This window comes from Lepeophtheirus salmonis, chromosome 8 (genome assembly GCF_016086655.4).
Source record: "Lepeophtheirus salmonis chromosome 8, UVic_Lsal_1.4, whole genome shotgun sequence".
In the NCBI taxonomy this organism is placed as follows: domain Eukaryota; kingdom Metazoa; phylum Arthropoda; class Copepoda; order Siphonostomatoida; family Caligidae; genus Lepeophtheirus; species Lepeophtheirus salmonis.
Window position 1 is genome coordinate 15,965,020 of NC_052138.2, and position 19,299 is coordinate 15,984,318.

The 19,299-nt window shown below is 32.4% G+C and overlaps 3 protein-coding genes and 2 long non-coding RNA genes across 7 annotated transcripts; 3 read left to right on the plus strand and 2 right to left on the minus strand.

Annotated features, from left to right (window-relative positions):
• Nucleotides 1-116: 116 nt before the first annotated feature.
• Nucleotides 117-2,441, minus strand: LOC121123010 (minor histocompatibility antigen H13). Of its 2 annotated transcripts, none has more exons than XM_040718088.2 (2): nucleotides 2,219-2,441; nucleotides 117-2,079 (listed from the first exon to the last, which is right to left on the minus strand). In XM_040718088.2, the coding sequence occupies exon 2, from the start codon at nucleotides 2,061-2,063 to the stop codon at nucleotides 951-953; it is 1,113 nt and encodes a 370-aa protein (XP_040574022.1). In that variant the 5' UTR covers nucleotides 2,064-2,079; nucleotides 2,219-2,441; the 3' UTR covers nucleotides 117-950. The 2 variants fall into 2 exon arrangements, with proteins under 2 accessions (XP_040574022.1, XP_040574023.1); XM_040718089.2 differs by having other exon boundaries at nucleotides 2,172-2,298.
• Nucleotides 2,442-3,979: 1,538 nt separating this feature from the next.
• LOC121123009 (syntaxin-binding protein tomosyn) lies at nucleotides 3,980-10,585 on the plus strand. Of its 2 annotated transcripts, XM_071890538.1 has the most exons (3): nucleotides 3,980-4,192; nucleotides 6,482-7,479; nucleotides 8,180-10,585. In XM_071890538.1, the coding sequence occupies exons 2-3, from the start codon at nucleotides 6,581-6,583 to the stop codon at nucleotides 10,200-10,202; spliced, it is 2,922 nt and encodes a 973-aa protein (XP_071746639.1). In that variant the 5' UTR covers nucleotides 3,980-4,192; nucleotides 6,482-6,580; the 3' UTR covers nucleotides 10,203-10,585. The 2 variants fall into 2 exon arrangements, with proteins under 2 accessions (XP_071746639.1, XP_040574021.2); XM_040718087.2 differs by lacking the exon at nucleotides 3,980-4,192 and having other exon boundaries at nucleotides 5,869-7,479.
• Nucleotides 5,153-5,731, plus strand: LOC139906184 (syntaxin-binding protein 5-like). The gene has a single exon (XM_071890540.1). The coding sequence runs from the start codon at nucleotides 5,153-5,155 to the stop codon at nucleotides 5,636-5,638; it is 486 nt and encodes a 161-aa protein (XP_071746641.1). The 3' UTR covers nucleotides 5,639-5,731.
• Nucleotides 10,586-11,089: 504 nt separating the features above from the next.
• LOC139906185 (uncharacterized) lies at nucleotides 11,090-11,586 on the plus strand. The gene is made up of 2 exons (XR_011781536.1): nucleotides 11,090-11,224; nucleotides 11,374-11,586. It is a non-coding gene; the product is annotated as an uncharacterized lncRNA (long non-coding RNA).
• Nucleotides 11,587-15,084: 3,498 nt separating this feature from the next.
• LOC121123161 (uncharacterized) lies at nucleotides 15,085-16,502 on the minus strand. Its single transcript, XR_005865923.2, has 2 exons — nucleotides 15,459-16,502; nucleotides 15,085-15,390 (listed from the first exon to the last, which is right to left on the minus strand). It is a non-coding gene; the product is annotated as an uncharacterized lncRNA (long non-coding RNA).
• Between the last annotated feature and the right edge of the window lie 2,797 nt (nucleotides 16,503-19,299).

The window sequence follows — 19,299 nt, forward strand, 5'->3', positions numbered from 1 at the left end:
TAGTATTTTTCTTATTGCCAACTGTTAATTATTATATAGTACATTGAATTCATAATATAATCAAAATAGTAGGAGACAGATAGTATAAAATGACACAAAATTCTAAAGAAAGATACCTGAATTAAGAAGGATTTTTTTTATTATTTAAAACATAGATAAAATTTTTTACACATTTACTGATGTTGAGATGTGGAGCTGGACGCACTAACGCCGCTACATATAGGTACATAGATCTACTAATTTAATTACCTGAAATAACAAAGTATGCCCATTTTATTTTCTGAAGATAAATATATTACATAAACAAGCAAACAACAAGATAAAGAATGACAACATTAAATACTATCTCATTCCTAATACGCAGATATTAAAAGTGTCGTGTTTTTTTAAGGGAAACAACTATACAGATGTTTAACATAGTATTAATGTTTCTAAATGTGTCGTAAAATTGGTATGATGATGGTAATAATTAAGTAAGTAAATTTGGATTAAAGAGAGAAAAGAAGAGGTAGTCACTAGGATGTAAAAATTGTCTAAATTCTCGTGAGTGTATATTAAAAAGAAAAGTTTATTTTGGTAAGTTTGACATATCGGCTGACAAAAATCCCTAATGTGATAACAACTAATGAGCTCTTTGCTCGCTAATACGCTTAAATTTGCAAACTAGGGATAAATAATTTATAAAAGCACTAAAAACTTGCAGGTAACCAGCATATACTTTTTTTAAATGTAGGGTCACGAAGATTTCGACAATTTTTCACATCCCTAGTGAATCTTGGTTTAAAAAACAAGAACCAATGACGGGTTGTGTGTGATAATAAATTTAGGCAAATTTGACATAAGTTTGTACGACAATTAATACAGCTTCGGAAGAATATCATAGATTTAACAAGAATATGTATATGCAAGGATGTATCCAATTTAAACGAATGGATTCTTCAAAGGTTAACTTATTCGTTCTTTTTTTCGTTCTTTTCCCCTTTCTCTTCCTTATCAGGGTGATCCTTGTACTGAAACATGGATTTTACATCTCCACGAATAAGTGCAACCAAAATAGGAATTCCGGTACAGGCAGGAGACAAATAAAGCAAAGCAGGCTGTGCGTGTTTAAATGTATGCATGACACCGATCGTCGTGAGGAGTCCAAGAACATATGCGATAAAACAAGTGTAAAAGTAGAAATTTGACTTTCTATTGAGACTTCTATCGTATCTTAGAAGAAGTGCAACAAAAATTCCTGGAATAACAATATCTCCTAATCCAAGCATGGCCATGTTACTAGCTCCAAAAACACCCTTTTCCATCAAATCTTGAGGGAATACTAGTTTAATAGGGGCTTCAAAGTTAGTAGCGACTGTGACCATCACATTGGTTCCAAAAACCCAGAATACATCATAAAAGAAAAGACCTCCCAAGAGAATGCAACCCGTCATGACATTGTTCAAATGAAGAAGCTCGATACCGTTTATGGCAAAGGCCAGACCAAAAATGTTATTGGCAATCCAATGTTTCTTGAAAAGATACCATACTCCTAAGACTGATGACAATGCAAGAGCTACAATGTCATGACTGGAAAATTTTGCATCCATGAGATAGGATAGATTAGTTTCCGCCTCGTCATCACTCATGGTAAATTTATTAACAAAGTATTTTTTGGGTACAAAGGATAAGAAGTTTCTTGAGAGGAAGGGGGAAATCATCTTGGTTAGAGCAAGGACTCCCAAGACGAAGAAATAAGCGCTCAGGAGCAAATTGATGTTATCTTTTGAAAAGATTTGGAAAAAGATATAGAGTCCAAAGAGAGCAGAAGAGGCGATAAATGGAAACATGGCAGCATCATGGGATGTCATGGTTTCAGGCTTCTCTCCGGTTCGTTCAGAATTTTCAACTTGTTCCTTGTGAGAATCAACAGATCGAAATGAACCAAAGAATATAGGAACGAGTGCCATGATCAAAAGAGCCCCATATGCCATAACAGTGCCTTCAAGGGTGGCAGGCACTTTTGTTCCTTTAGATAAGGTCGCATTTAATGCCTCCGTTATATTCGACTCCAATTCTGCCATATTCGTTTCAACCAATCTGCAAGGATTAAAAAAAATATAAAGAAACAGACTTTAGAAGTTAAAAATAAAAGCTAATGAGCAATTTATTAATGCTTAATGATGGTTTACGTCTGTCTATCCAATTCAATCAATTCCCCAACATTAAAAACACATACCTTCAGAGCCTTATATAGTTATATACACTAAACTATAATGAAATCCTTTTTTCTTGAAACAAACAGCTAGCTAAAGGGACAAACCAGAGAATTTTTGACGTGGAGAATAATATAATTTACGTGGCGAATGTGTGATTCTCTTTTTCTTTTTCACAATCTATTTCAATGACGTCAGTTTGCGCTTTATCTCAGGAACGTTAGCGCAAAGGGTTTCCTTTCCACTAATAACTTTTATGTTTTTTAAATTACACATGTTTTTTGAAATTATATCTAGCTAGAAGTAAGGTTTCCGACCTGGGTTATTTCAAGTCCGTACCGATAGCCATCAGCAGTACATGAATTGGATCTATAATTCATTATGAATTAGAATACTATATCATATATCATTTTTTCATCCATTTTCTCGGAAACCTTTTACGCAATTATGGTTAAAAAAATAAGTGTAAAATACAATGTCAAGTTTTTTAATGTATACAACTAATTTTTTCTTCCCATGTTGATGAGACTTTAGTCTAACTATTGTTTGTTTTCGATAAATTAAAATAAGAAAATAATGACATTTCACGGAAAACCCACAGGGAGTTCTTTTGTACTTATAAGTATAAAAAAGTTATTAATTAAATACAATCCAAGAAATGCCTAGGGAAAAATTAGTAATGATTTGATTAAAAAGGAATTTGACAATGAATTGAGGAGATTTGAAATTTTAAGATAGGATGATTATTCCTTCGTAATCCTATCATACATAGTGGTTCTCTTATAATATCTTAGTTTTCACATAATTATGGCATGATTTGATCCCAATTTCTAATTTACACGAGCTCTACCGGACTTACCTGAACAAAATACATTGTTAATATAAAAAGTTGAAGTAATTCTAACCGGTAAAAAAAATGATTGTACTCAACTGGATTTGGTTTGTAATCTTTAAAGCTATAATTTTCAGTAGGTTTTTACCACTCTAAACATATGTACTGATCGTGAATTGAATTTCAATATATTTACAGATATATATTCTAATATAATAATTATTTAGTATCATAATAAAATGTTAAAAAACTATAAATTACGTTGGATAGCCTTCTTTACTAAAATTGATGGGTAATTTATTCTACTTAAGTAGGACCTTCTTTCCCACATTATCGATACTTAATTTATTTAAAGGCTCCAGTTAATTTTATTTACATTTGATTATATCCGCCAAAACTTTGAACTCCTTCAAACTTTTCTGGGCTTGAAATGAAAGTGCTTCCTCATACCACTATTACAATAATGTTCAGAATTTATATATCCCTCAAATGCATCATCAGTCATGAGGGGTTAATAATTAATCGTTTCTTTAAGAAACTGCTATAATCGTAGGACGTAATCCAACATAGGAATATTAAAGAACGTTATTCATCAAAATGGTTTGGGCAGTGCATAACGGCAGCAACATGGCTTAAAATCCACCTGTTACGTTTGTTGACGTAATAACACGTTCTTAGTTACTTTACTTAAGAAGAAAAGGTAGATTTAAGGCACAATATTTCTGTTAAGAGTACAGAGTGAGAGAAAAAAGAAATGGTGGAGTAGAGGTTCTCCTGCTGCTAACATCCAATCTCAATCCCGGCAACCTACCTTTTGTGGATGTTCTATTAGCATTACAGAGTCTTAAGTGAGCTAGAGACGAGAGTAAGAGAGAAAGAAGGGGGAAGAAGCAAAGAAAAAGGGCTCTTAGATAATACTTAATAGCAGATGCACGCCCGATTCTGTTGTCTTGTAAATACAATTATTTACTTCTAAGTACATATCCTCAGGATTCCTGGCCGGGCATCCCTACCCTACTACTAGCAGCACCTCACTCAATCATCTTGGAACTCCTGCCGTTGTTGAAGCATATTGTACACACTTAAATGATAAACTCTTTTCCTCCTACTTGTAATTGTTCTTAGTTACTACTTACTACTGTAGTATAACGTCTAGTTTGAGAGAGTAAGTAATTATTTTTTTAAGAAGCCAAAGCCCTTTCCCGTCCTTTTATTTCATTTATTGTCATCGTCACTCCTTGGACAAACCATTCAATTTGTTGGTATATATATATATATTAATTAAATATTATAAATCAATCTTCTTGCATCAAATTGCAAGATGATATCGTTATACACAGAGAAGTGAGAGGGATGTCAGATGTGAGTTGTGATGGAACTTGTTGGTTTTTCTTTTTCAAAGTGTTGACTCTTGAGCTGAGGTGAAATCCGATTGCCAATTGGGCTCGATAAATGAGCAAAAAAAAAGTGTATGCTAGTATGAGGGAGTGAGAGGAGAGAAGTAAGGAGTGAAGAGAAGTAGTGAGTAGAGACTGAGAGGGCCGAAAGAGGAAGAAGAGTCCTTTCTTTTCGAGTTTTCAAAGCCTTTTTCAGCCTCTTTTTCCCCAGTGTTTCTCTAGGAGAGAAAGGGCAAAGAAATGAAATGAAATCTGAAAGGAGAGCCCGTATCATTATTATTCTCCATTATTGTATATGTACAAGTTATTTAGCTTAGTAGTGGGAGGCGTGTGTGATGTGTGTATGGATTCAGATAAATAAAGAGAGAGAGAGAGAGAGCAGAGACATTATTCCTATGATCATCAGAACTAATTATTGTTATTATTACTATTATTAAACTCACCATTCCATTGTATTTTACAGAGTTAGCATTCCTCATTTCCCCACAACTCGTCCTCCTCTTTTTTTACTCCAGAGGGAGGATCCAGACAATAACAAGTGTACATAACTACTACCTACTTAGCCAGGAGCAACACTTTTCTAAACATGTAAGAACCAACTTCAATCTCATTGTGTGATGCTACTGCTACTACTACATCTTTGAGAGAGAAATCCGTTCAAGAAACTCACTTGGGATAAAATCTTGTTAATAAAACTTCAACACAAATCCGAGTTCAAGCAGCACAAAATGAAAAAGTTTGTATCCATCAAAGGTGTCATAGACAATATTCGTCTAAGTGTGAACACACCCCCCACTCCCTCTGGAACAATGTCAAGTGGCTCTCCGGGTCCAGTTAGACTTGAAAAAGAGATCATAGAATCCCTCACTCCTGAGCAATTTACACTTCAACCTACTCTACGCCATGGATTCCCTTTCAAACCTCTTTCTATGGCTTATGATTCAGTACAAAAACTTATGGCAATTGGAAATCGCTCTGGAGTCGTTAAGATATATGGGAAACCTGGGATTGATTCAGAAATATTCCATGAAAATGGTCCAGGTGTGCTACAAATACTATTCTTAGTTAACAGTGGAAAGCTCCTCACAACTACGACAGATGATCGTCTCAATCTGTGGGACTTTAAAAAGAAAACACCGGAGCTCCTTCAGTCTATTCGTCTTCAAAAGGAGAGCATATCCACTGTATTTTCAGATTTTCAGGAAAGTATTTAAAAGTCTTGTCACTTCTATTATTCTATTGAGTCTCTATACTCATATATTTACTTTTCTTGATTCAAAGAGTAACAATATATTTTTTTTACCATATTATTAACAGTTCTTACTACTCTCAAAGTGGTCTTTTGTAATGTATATATTGATATACATCTGTTTTCTGTACTTTATAAGAGGTGGGAGAGAAGACTAGTGTGGTGTTTGACATCTGTTTTATTGTGTGTATTGATATAATCGTTAGACAACAGTTTTGCATTATCTTTTTTATACCTACAAAATATTTATGTATATATATACATATTGATAAATCATGTCTTAGGATTCTGAGGTGATGAATATATCCATACTTAATTATTAAATCAAAATGATCCTGCCTGATTCTTTTATGGCTCGGAAAAATGATCAAAATTGTTTTTATTTTTCCTTCTCCCCCCCCCCTAAGATTACACGAAAAATTATAATACATTTATGATATTATGATGTGTATACTTATTTATGAAACTTCGATTTAATGTGATAAAAGTTAAGAAAATTAAAATAATCAAAGACGTATTAAGAAAGAATCTACCTTATGTATGTAGAACATTTGCAAAATACATCATGTGTTCAATGAAGTTTGCCACTTACGTATATTCTCTATTTATCCTAGTTGATAGTTAAAACGGATTGGAAATATATATCTATGAAGAAATTCATAGTAATTATATACGATAATATGTGCAATAACATAATATAACATCTTATTCCCTCGGTTCAATCTAATTGATTTATTGATAAAAAAATATGCTAAATTATTTTCAAGTTACATTATTTGAAATATGTCTTACCTTTTACAATCAACAGGATAAGTTTGTTTATATTGGAACTGAAAAGGGGACTCTACATGTACTGAGTATAGAATCATTTTCTTTAAGTGGCTATTCAATTCCATGGAATAAGTTTATGGATCCTCTTTCGACTGCCCAACCAGGCTCTATTATTATCATCAATGTTAACCCTGCGGATCCGTCAAAGATCTTAGTGGGATTTGATTCTGGTCTCATGGTTATTTTTGATTTTCCATCAAAGAATGGGGAATCAAGATATCGCTATGCAGGTGGAAAGCTATACAATATGTCGTGGCATATGGATGGTCGACAATTTGTGTCATCGCACGGTGATGGGAGTCTTGTTACCTGGAATGTTAAAGCTCCTGGGTCGATTGCCTCCTGTAATCATACAAAGCCCACTTCAGTTATATTTCCTCATGCGAAGAAGGACAAAGAAAGTGGGAAAATGTGTCCTTGTGACCCTATTGATAAAGTTTATTGGAGAGTGAGACGTTCAACTTCCGAGTCATATTTTGTTTTTTCTGGTGGACTTCCTTCAGATGTCACTGGAGTTACTCCAAGTGTAACTGTTCTTCAAGGGAAAACCACTACTCTATTAGAAATGGAATATTGTGTCATTGATTTTATAATTGTAACAGATTCTTGTTATAGGTCTGACTATAACGAACCTGAGGCCATTATTGCTATGCTAACTAATGATGTTGTTGCTATAGATTGTAAAACTCCCGGTTTTCCATGTTTTGAAAACCCTTATGCTATGAATTTTAACGAAAGCCCTGTTACGTCTTGTCATTACATTGTTGATGTTCCCTCAGATTTCATTCCATGCCTCTATCGTGTGGGAGCATCAAATTCTAATCGTAGTTTCTCAAACTTTGAGTGGCCAGTAAGTGGTGGCATAGATACTAATACGGAGTCTTGCTCTTATGCCGAACTTGTAATAACTGGACATGCTGATGGAAGTGTACGTTTTTGGGACTCCTCATCTTCGTCGATGCAAAGTCTTTATAGGTAAATTTTCAATATCATAATATACATACTTAATTTGCAACATTATTTATTCGCCCCCCCCCGTACCCTTAAATATAATGATTTAGAGAGATATCTATTAATTATTATGAACTAATGTGCAAAGTACTTTACATTGATTGAGTATGACTCAATTTATCCATCTTTTCCTAATTTATTCTCTCTTTTACTTTCAAATTAATTATACTACTTTTCTCTTTCCTCTCATTGAAAATCTGTCTGCATAATATTATATTGTTTTTAAGAGAAAGCATTTGACTAAAACATATTTATCAATTGTAACATTGGGACATATGATCATTATTATGTTGTATAAAGTTTTCATTCAATATAATACAACATCCTTATATTTATTTAAACCCCAATAGTTTATATGATTCATAACATGTTGATAATAACTTTCCTTAATTTGAAATAATTTTTACTTCTTTCTATGGATTAAAATCTTGGAAGTGATTATTTTTCTGCCTACAATATAGTCTACAAATTCTTCCCTATCAACCACATACATCGTATTAACATTTTCTGTTCCTTTTTGATAAAAATAAAATAAAATAGTATACTATTCTAATATTTAATGATCGTATATACATATTTTAAATTTTGCTTAATATTCTGTATGACCTAGAAACTGTGGCATTAATCATTATTATATTAAAACAATTATAAATTTGTATTTCAGAATCAAAACTGCAAAATATTTTGAAAAAGTCAAGAAAAATGGTGGAGGAGCTGTAGAGGGCTTAGATGATGATCCCTATGCAATCAATAATATTCGTCTTTGTCCTGAAAGCAAAATCCTGATAGTATCTGGCTCAGCCGCTCATATCATTGTCTTTAAATTTCGTAAAAAAGATACTCAGACGGATACAATATCTTTGGAGATTCCTATAATATATGAAGTGTCAGCATCAAGACCAGAACCAAAAGTCCCTGAATCTTCTCCACCTACTCTTACACAGCATTTTGAATTTCCTCCTCGTCCTCTATTAAACGTAGCTAGTCAATCCTCGAGCTATGCGGATCCTGTGGAGGGTTTTAACTTTGATAAGCCCCTACACGAATTCTTTTCTCCTCTTCGAGTGCGTCAGGGACAACGAAAGTCAGGGATTGGATATCATCCGGAACTCATTTGCCTCACTCCTTGGGTTAATGGTGAACCGCCCTCTCCTATTAACTGTATTACTGTGAGCTCTGCGTATGGCTTAGTTGCATATGGCAATAACTCCGGACTCGTCATTGTTGATGTGATTCAAAATGTTTGTCTTCTTAATATGGGAACATCAGATTTATATGGGAGTCAAGATCCATTTCATCGGGCGCCAAAGTCACCTAGACCTGTGGATCCCTCTCCGTGCAAAGATGATTTCATCACACGAGTAGATTTGAGCAATTATAGTCAAGTAGTCCCGAGTGATATCTCTAATAGTCAACCTTCTACAGTTTCCAATAATTATAATGGGGATAAATCATCGGCTCTCTCTCGTGTTAGATCTCCAGATTGTAAAAGACTCATTAAGACTGGTAGTTCCGCCGATGATTCTTCTCTTTCAAAATCTTCTTCGATCAATTCCTTGGATAACTCTGTCATCACAGTTGAAGGAGTAACTGCTGTCTCATTCTCTGAATCTTTTCCTACAAAAAATAACTTTGCTTATAATCCTTGTCTTTATGTTGGTACAAGTCTTGGATCTGTTATTGTTGTAATTGTTAATTTACCTAGTAATAGTGATGATGAGCCTATTCTTGATGATGGGCAAGGAGAAATAAATGATGATGGGACTAGAAGATTGGAAGAACCTGTTGTTGTGAGCCCTTCTGGTACTGTGTATCGAATCCGAGGCTCTGCGTTGAATTTTACATTCTTGGATTGTTCATCATCTCAAGAAATTGAGCGAGTCAATGTCATGAAGCCGGCTACAACTGAACCTAATAGTCATGGGGATGAGTCTATGAAGCCTGATCGTCAAATTCTGGTAGCTTGTTCTGATAAATCAGCTTCTGCATTTTCACTTCCATCACAGCGAACCATGTATTCTCAAACAATCAATGAATCTTCTTCTGTCACTTCTGTTGAAGTTGTCAATTTTGGCGGTTCTAAATTTAATCCTGTGTTAATTGCTTATACAACGGATGGTCGAGTCAAGACATATACTGTTCCTTCAATCCGGCCCATGCTAGATGATTCGCTTATTCCAGTGGGGATTGAGAGCTGTACCAAAAGAGTCTCTCACACGCTTTGTTTTGGAAATTATGGTCATGGGCTATATTTTAGAAATCCTACGGAGTGTCAAAAATTTACCGTAAGTGCTGATTTCATGCGTCAGTTGCCCGAGTTGAAGGGCAATCTTTTCCGTGAAGGGGTTCCTACACCTGATCCACCAAAGCAAAACTTTTTCAAGGGGCTGTTTGGAGGAGGCCCCAAACCTTGTGATAGAGATGAACTATTCGGAGAAACTTCAGGAAAGCCTCTTTCAGGCGTTGCAAAGCATATCCCAGGCACAGCAATGCAGAATTCTTTGAGTAAGTCAGTTTCAGCAACCAATGAAGTTTCAAAAGCAAAGATGGCCATGTTAGAGAGAGGCCAAAAGCTAAATGAATTGGAGGATCGTACCGAGCAAATGGCTAATGAAGCCAAGAACTATGCTGCGAATGCTCAAAAACTTAAACTTGCCTATCAGAACAAAAGGTGGTACCAAATGTAAAAGGTCGTTAATAAACTGAATTTGCTTGAGAGGACAGTGTGTTGTTGGTGGTGAATACACACAATCTTTTTATGGAAAGAAAAGTTATTGTTAAAAAAGTTGTATTGATATTTTTATTACTGCTGATAAGAATGTTTATCTATTTTTTGTTTATTTTTAAGTAAGAACTTTTATTTTATCTCTCTCTTACACTCTTACTTTGATAATAATTATAATGATTTATTTTTATTTTCGATAACGCAAGGGGTCTTCTGAGACAGAATTTTTATTTATTTCTGTTCTTTAACAATTTATGTGTAGCCTTGTACTTATTTGAATGATAAAAATGAGGATATATGGATATCATTATTATATTATATTATATTCCTATTAGTATTCATAAACTGTTATTTCTAGTCTTTAATACAACATTGCATGTTAGGTTGTTTTGTTGCCATACATACTTTTAATTTTTTTATTTAAACCAAACCAAAGAACGTAAGTACTTAAAGAATAAATGTGAAAGGTAAATAATTAATTAATTATGTATTTGATGTGTATTATCATGAGGACAGGATCGAATGACGAGTTCTAACCCGTACACCAAGCCCTACACTCCTTCCCTCCCCCTCTTTCCCATATCAGCTTTCAAGTTGGAAACAAGAATTCTTAAAAAACACTATCATTTCTATTATTACTAATATTTTATTGTTTTATTTTTATTTTTAAGTGACATTAGTTTTCAGCAATACTTAATTTTAAAACTAAATGCATCATACATATAAGTTTTTAAGATATAATGTATCTCCTTGTCCCCATCATACATACATTTATACGTCAATCATCTATGTAAGCTACAACCCATCTCTCAAATTATACATATCTAACAAGAATCTACTTCGAAATGAATGATGTAGGAGGATCAGTGTACTTATGAGATTAAGTGGTAAGAATCGTACAATTCCTAGCCAAATTCACTCCCGGCCCACTCCCTCTCCCCAAACCCTCCCTTGGATCACTTCATATTTAAATTATTATTATAGGTATATAACGTTTAAAATATTTATATATATTATATTATTATGTTTTGCTTGTCTTAAAGTAAAAACTTTTGTTATAAATTCCTGTTTATATATTATTATACATATTACATATATTTTAGAAGATTGATTTTATTTTTGTTTGTTATAAGAAATGAATGCAAAGAAGAAGAAAAAAATAATGATGTTCTCAGTCAGTCATTTATTAATTAATTATCAAGTCGTTCATTACATACTTTTCTTTAAATGACCATTTATTAATTGCCAATGTTAAAGAAGAACAAACTATATCTTTGTATCATTCATCGACGTTTAAACAACAAATTACTGATAATTATATTAATATATACTATTATTGTTAAATACTATTATTTTTGCGTTAATTGCTAATCCGTAAACATACATATAGTTAAAAAAAGTTATTAGAATGAAAATATTTATTAATTAATTAATATATATATTGTGTTTTATTTATTTCATAAAACCCAAGAAATGGTGATGATTTTTGAGACGTACTTATTCTTACTCTATACATGAATATGATGTACTTAGGCCATAGATTTACATAATATATATATATACTATATGGAATGAAATATTAATACTAGGAATGAGAAAATTGTCAAAATCTTCGTGAGCATACATTAAAAAAAGTATATGCTGGTTACCTGCCTTAGGTATATTATAATTTATAATAGTACTCAATTCTTTTTCGCTAATAGCACTTTATATATTACTAACAAAGGTTTACCCGGCGTTGCTCGGGCCAAGGAGGGAGCAGGAAATAGCATTGAGAATGGTCAAAATTATTCAGAAAATACTTCTATATGCTATATATACAAATAAATGTAAAATGAATTTTTCGTTGTTGTCGAGAAAGATCCTGATAATTCTAATTTTCTTACTATGATAATAACGATGGAGCAAGAAGTTGTAGAAAGTTTATACTATTCATACTATATCAAATACTCTTACTCTATAAGCTTAATATATGAATTAAAAAAGAATATTGATATAAACTTCAAATAACAAATCAACAAATATGCATCAAAAAAATTGTCTAGATGAGAAGTCCATTTTTCGTTTTTGTCAAAAAATTACCAAATCGAAATTTCAGAAGAAAATCGAAAAAAAACTTATTTGCACTAATTTTGCAAAAAAATAGTCAAGAGTATTTATTGTTTTTATAAGGAGAAACACAAACCTACGAAAAAAATTATTTATGGAAAAGAATGTTTTCAAAAAAATTAACCGCGATAACTGGTTCAATTTCGCAAATATTGCAAAAATTATATAATAAAATGTTTAGTAAATTGAAAATACTCTGTAAATAGAGTTTAAATTACTATCATTTTGTGGCCTTTCTTCTTAAAAATGGAAAATTGAAGTTTGATGAAAAAAAAGAGATAAAAATGACAAAAATTGAAAAAGACAGATATTTCAGTTTAACATCAATTTTTATGAGTAAAATTTATATGCAAATGAATTTGCAGATAAATTTTTATAGACTTTATTCTATTTACTCATCCAATATTTCATTGGAAGTTCATTTTTTTGAACCTGGAAAACTCGAAATTGCAATTTTTGCCGATTTTTTTGTTTGCCATAACTTTTTTTGATTTTGAATAAATTTAGTGTAGTTGTTTTTTAAAAACACCAATCACTTTTTGATTTATAACTGAACCCTCTATTTATACTGCTAGAGCTGCAAAAAACGGATTTTGGGTTTAGTATAAGCCCCCTTATATGACCCCTCCCCCCCCGTCTTAGCCTGACCAGGCTCAAGAAAAAAACCCATGCAAATTATTATATGGAATGAAATATTTTAATTAGGGATGTGAAAATTGTCGAAATAATCGTGAGCATACGTATAGACTTCCTTGGGTTAATTTATAAGATATCAATGTAAAAAGCAAACTTAAATTGCAGTGGGATGTAGATCCCCCCCCATTTTTCTAAAAATTTAGTATTTCAAATTTAATTTTTTCTATAGCTATTCACAAAAAATTACAAATAAAAAATTTAAAAAATTCATAACTATTCTCAAAAATTTTTAAAAATTCACAACTGTTCACAAAAGATTAAATTTTTTTAAATAAAAAAATCAAATATTACATTTTCTAGTAAAAAGCAGACATTCCTTAATCCTTGCGGACCCCCTGTTTATAATATAGCTGTCCTTAAAATGTATTAAATATATGTTATACAATATTTATTTCCATATTGTAGATAAAAATTAACTGTTACAATGGAAAAAATTATATACGCTTCTCGTCGAAATAAAAAGATACTTGTACAAATTAAAACATTTCATAGGGATTTTCAGTACATATTACTTTGATTTTGTCATTGGCATCAAGTTGTATTCAATTTAAGTATTGGTTTTCATTATTCATATAGCCATTGAATGGTGTTTTATCAAGGTTTATTTGAAATTTGTCCATATTGTGTAATAAACATATCTACTTTGAGCCTTTATTATGATGCAATTTATGAGGTCAGTGAAAACGGTCTACAGTTTTAATAACTTGATCTCTACTGTCAGCAGATATTATGTCGTCTATAAAACTTACCAACATATACTTCTCTCTTTGATTTATTCTCATACGGATTTAGACAAAAACAAACAAACTTGTTTTGCTCTACCTTGTGTGTATGACGAATGTAATTGCGTATATACTTTTCATTCTGAAACTTACTCTTATGACAAATTTATGTCGTATCCTGTACAACGTCTATTAGGTTATAGGAAATTTTGTACAAATGAATTGAAGACAATAATCGAATTTATCTATAAGCGCAGAATCCAAAACTGATCTCAGTTTTTCCCTCAGTCATCTGATTTCTGAAATATCTGGCATTATAGTAATTCGGGACTATTATCGTTCAGAGTCACTTTTGCCCTTAAAACAATCCTCAAATCAAAAGTAGGATTAATAAAACATATGTAAAAGTGGTTTTATTGATTCTGTATCATGTTCAAAACTCGATATATTTCCATTTTTAGGCTGAAAAATGACACTCTTCTTTAGACCCTTATTACTTATTCATAATACATAGTGATGAGGAATATGATATTCCTCATCACTATGTATTATTCCGAATATCATAGCGTATATACTATAGAAAAATAGTATAGAATTCATCCGAATAAAAATACCAGAACTTATAAGGGAATAGAGTGGGATCCTTTATTGGGAATGCGATACCAGGATTGAAATAATAAATCTATGCACGAGTAGATAATTTTAAAATTGAATCACTTAAAAAAATACAAAAATTCTTGGAGATTCATATTTTTAAATAAATCTTTTTTCAAATTATACATTGAATATTTTTCCCCAATATAAGATATGATATTCCTAATCACTATGTATTATGAATACAGGCAAAGGTAATAAGGTCTAAAGAAGAGTGCCATTTTTCAGCCTAAAAATGCAAATAAAGTTCAGAACAAGATACCGAATCAATAAAAACACTTTTATATAAGTTTTAAACATCCTACTTTTAATTTGGGGATTGTTTTAAGAGTAAAAAATGAATCTGAAAGATAATAGTCCCGAATTAATATAATCCCAAATATTTCAGAATTCAGATGACTGAGATCAATTCTGGATTCTGTATTCAAAGATAAATTTATTTTTTGGCTTGAATTCATTTATACAAAATGAATTTATTCACTGTGTTATTCAATCATTGTTGTTAATTGTTAACAGCTTAAAAGGAGCTAATTCTAATCCAATTGATCAACATTAAGAACATTCATTAGGAGAAAAGAAGCAGAAACTTCGACGTCTCACAACAAAATACACCTTATATTTTTGTGTTGGAGAGGTTATCGCCATGAAAAACGAAGAAAATAATAATGAATAAACAGCAGTCCTAAGACTGATAAATTTTATTAGAACTCAAAAAGATATTACATTTGCCTTTGTTTAGAATTCGTGTCATTTCATACCCAGTATATTCATATAAGAATATCGATTAATGTATATAATGATTAATAACTCTTCTAAAAAACAGTGGTTCTTAACCTGAGAGGAGTTCCCCACTGTTGAAGAATAGCAGAGTTGCTAAGTGGGGAATACTTGGTCGAACAGAAGAACCACTACTCCAAAATTTTGCCAATTTAAATTTCAACCAAATTTCAAATCACAACCATTTATAGACTGTTTAAATAACAAAAACAATAAATATATGATGTATTTTAACTCATTTTTGGTGAAAGTGACAATACCGTTGTGTTAGAAATGTCAACGGAGGGTCTGCAAACTCACTCCTGCAGCATCCCTGGTTGGGTTAACAGAGCTCCCATTATCAAGTAGTATTAAGGCTTGCTGTTTTGCCGCCATCGAAACAACAACCCATGTCGTCAATGTAATGAAGTTTGTCGACGCCTTTTTTGAGTAAGAAGGATTGGATTGGGGCAAGCTCGTCCATGTCTGTACAGATGGGGATTCTGATATGTTCGTTGCAAGGTATAGATTTGCAAAACTACTAATGCAGGAGAATTTTAAAAGGATGTCCATGCACTGCATCGTACATGGAGAAGTGCTCGCATCAAGAACAATGACACAACTGCTCAAAGAAGCGCTTGAGACTGCAACCAGGCTTGTAAATTTTGTAAAAGTGAGCAACCTCAATACTTGTATATTTCGACGATTGTGCCAGGATATTGAATCTGACTAGGAAGGACGGCTGCTCCACACTGCAGTTCCTTGGATGTCGAAGTACATATTAAATCCACTCGCGCATTTGCTTCCCGAAGTTACACAGTTTTTGGAAGAAACGAACAAAGGAGAACGGAAATCTTTTGTTTCCGCTGTGGCATTACAGTGTAGGATGGCATTTCTCGGGGGGATGTTCAGTCACCTGAGTGAGCTTAACCAAAAGCTACTGGGCGTGGACTCCGATATCATCAGGCATTGAAACAAAGTAAACGCCTTCGCTTCAAAACTTGAGATGTAGCGAGGTAAGTTCGCCTGCAGTTGAACGGCATTTTCAACGTTGGTGCGAATCAGCGAGACTGCTGATGGTGTCAGCGACGTTCTCAAGAACGAAACCATCATCTACCTCAATAGGCTGCTGGATGAGTTTTAGTACTATTTTCTTGAATTCAAAAGTGCAAACCTAATGATAGAGTTCACAAGGGAGCTCTTTAGTTTTCGAGAGGACAACTTCCCGAAGGAGGCAAAATACATGGATGACCAGTGTCTTGACCTAGTTCATGACTCTACGGCAAAGGCTGCTTTTGCAGAGGAAAACCTGAACGTATTCTGGGCTATTAGGCATGGTTTATCATCACAGTGGTGTAGCAGCGTGCACACTACTGGTTGTATTTCCCTGCACATACCCGTATGCGTCTAGTGTTGCAATTTTTTTTTATGGGGCAAATATATTGAGAAAAAAAACATAACTAATGTGTATAAATATTTTATTTCAATGTGATAAGTGTTAATAAAAAATATAATATATGCTAACAAAAATTAAGGGCAATAAAATGGCACAAAAAAGCAAAGCGTATAATTACATACTAAATACTGCATGTGTTAAAATCGAATTTGTCAAAAACTGATGCTGTTGTAGGAAATTGAGAGTTGGAGAGCTAAAAAGTGGGAATTGGAAAAAAAAAGGTTAAAAATCCCTGATCGAAATAAAAATTAACAGTTAGCAATAAGAAAAATACAGAAAGCTAGCATCCTTTCCCTCCTAACGGTCGAGGTTAAGAGTGAAAAAAAAGTTAGTCGTCAATAAAGCTTTAAGCAAAGTAGGGAAACGATAACCCAAGTGATCAACAGGTGAAAATTTACTTTTTTGTCCGCTAGAGGTAGTATTTTTCTATTATTTCTACGTTCAAGAAAATAAAAATTGTAGCTACTAGCTAGAAACTTGAATAGATTCCTGTATTAATGAATATATAGCTAGAGTTGAAATACTGGAGTGATAAATTACATAGAGTTATAAAATTAAATATTAATGTATCAGAGTCTTCCGAGAATGGTCTGCATTGACAGCTCCTCAACTTGTCATTCAAGTGGAGCAAATATTTACAGGTTTTAGACGAGTTTCATTCTAAAATTACACAGGAGGTCCTTGATGAGGATGAATGGAGTTTAGACAATCAACTTGATGAAGGAGGTTTGTTTCCATTCCTTCAGGAGTCGTCTTTTGTACAGTCAAAAATAAGTATGGGGAACTCAACGCTTTTTTCACCTTAAGAAAAAAAGGCATTCACAAGGTTATTTCTATTTTATTGGGGAGAAAGAACTTGCGGTTTCTTTCTCAGAGGGGACCCTGGGTTTTAGGAAGAAGGAAACACCCTTTCATTAGGCTCCACCTTTAAATCCTTAATGCAATAATTTATTGGAGTATCAAGTTTTTATAGACAGTAAGTTTTAAGTCCTTTTATTTGTTGGTCCCATTTTGACTTCCAATAGTTCATTATTTTTCTTAATATTAATGAAGAAAGGATTATCATTATTATAAAACTTGGTTTTTTAGGCTTTTTTAAATGGATGACATCAAAATTTTGACGTCAAGTGAAAACGCTCTATTTCATAATCAGGAGTCCGCAGAATTATATATACATTTATATTTTGTTTTTGGAGGGCTTGGTTTTTCGTTCTTTATTTACATAAAACCCAAAATTAATTTTTTTATTAAATAATTTTAACAATCACTTGAAAAATTATTATTACTATTTTTTTTAAATTAATAGATCCACAGCTATTCACAAAAAACTCAATTTTTTGTAAAAAAAAATATTAAATATTAAATTTTTTTGGAAAATAATTTGAAAAATCAATAGCTATTCTCAAAAATTTAATTTTTGGGAAAATAATTTGAAAAATTCACAGTTGTTCACAAAATATTAATTTTTTTTGGAAAAAAATTCCTAAATATTCTCAAAAAATAAAATTTTTGTAGAAAAATTTCAAAAACCCATTGCTATTAACAGAAAATTAAATTTAAAAAAAAAATTAAAATTAATTTCAAATATTACATTTTACAGTAAGAAAGGAAACATTCCTTTTTTAGTGGTGGGGGGCACAGCCTCTTCAGCCCAGCCCCTGCGGACGCTTCATTCTAAGTAGACTGTAAATCCTTCATTTAAAATTATTCAGCTCATTTTCTGGTTACAACTTATTTAAAACATATACATACGAACATATTAATAAGACGTAATTTATCAGCGATGTGTAGCACGTGTCATTAATTGTTAAATCATTATTTTCATTATGTCATCATTGAAGATGTTTCATCACATTTAGAGGAGGAGGTTGTTGTTGTCAACAGTCCAATGAAGTATGTACATGTTATGCTGATATATGTACATAATAGGGAAAGGTTATACAAGATACACACATATTTGACATTAGGAGCATAGCTACGATCTATAATTAATTATTAGTGTTGGATCAGTCCTAGGATTGATTCTCTAATCCGTCTTATTTTATCCCATACGGTGTTACCTCGCTAACACAAAAATTACTAGTGATGGAACGATTAATCAGAATCGAAGAATGTGCTGTTTTTTTCTAGAATCGGCATTCGGGAAAAAATATTGCAGTCCTAGATATCTTTTTATTTTTCACACTCTCACTGAAATATAACTAGAACTTATTATACCTGATTTTATACGTTCTAGCTCGTATATCCAACTATTATAATTCAGGTGTCTTGTCTCTTTGAAAGAAAAACAGTTGAACAGTTGAAAAAAAAGTGCTAAGTAATTAGTGTTGTATTGGTCCTTATTTATTTGGTCCAGTAAAGTCATAATTGGGACCGGTCCTTTTGAATTTTTTATAAAAATATCGATGGTTTATTAAGACAAATAAGATATATGAAATATATAAATATAATTGCACATATCTTGCAAAAAATATTGTTGTTTTCATTATAATACAATGTAATATTATATTATTAATTAGTTATATAATTTCTTCTTTTATTTAAGGGAGTAATAAAAAAAAGGAAAAACACCCTCATTGATGTCACAAGGGATCGATTTTACCTCCTGTAAGGACCGAAAAATGGTACTGGATTGTACTGGACTGGGCTAGACTGCGGTTTTTGGT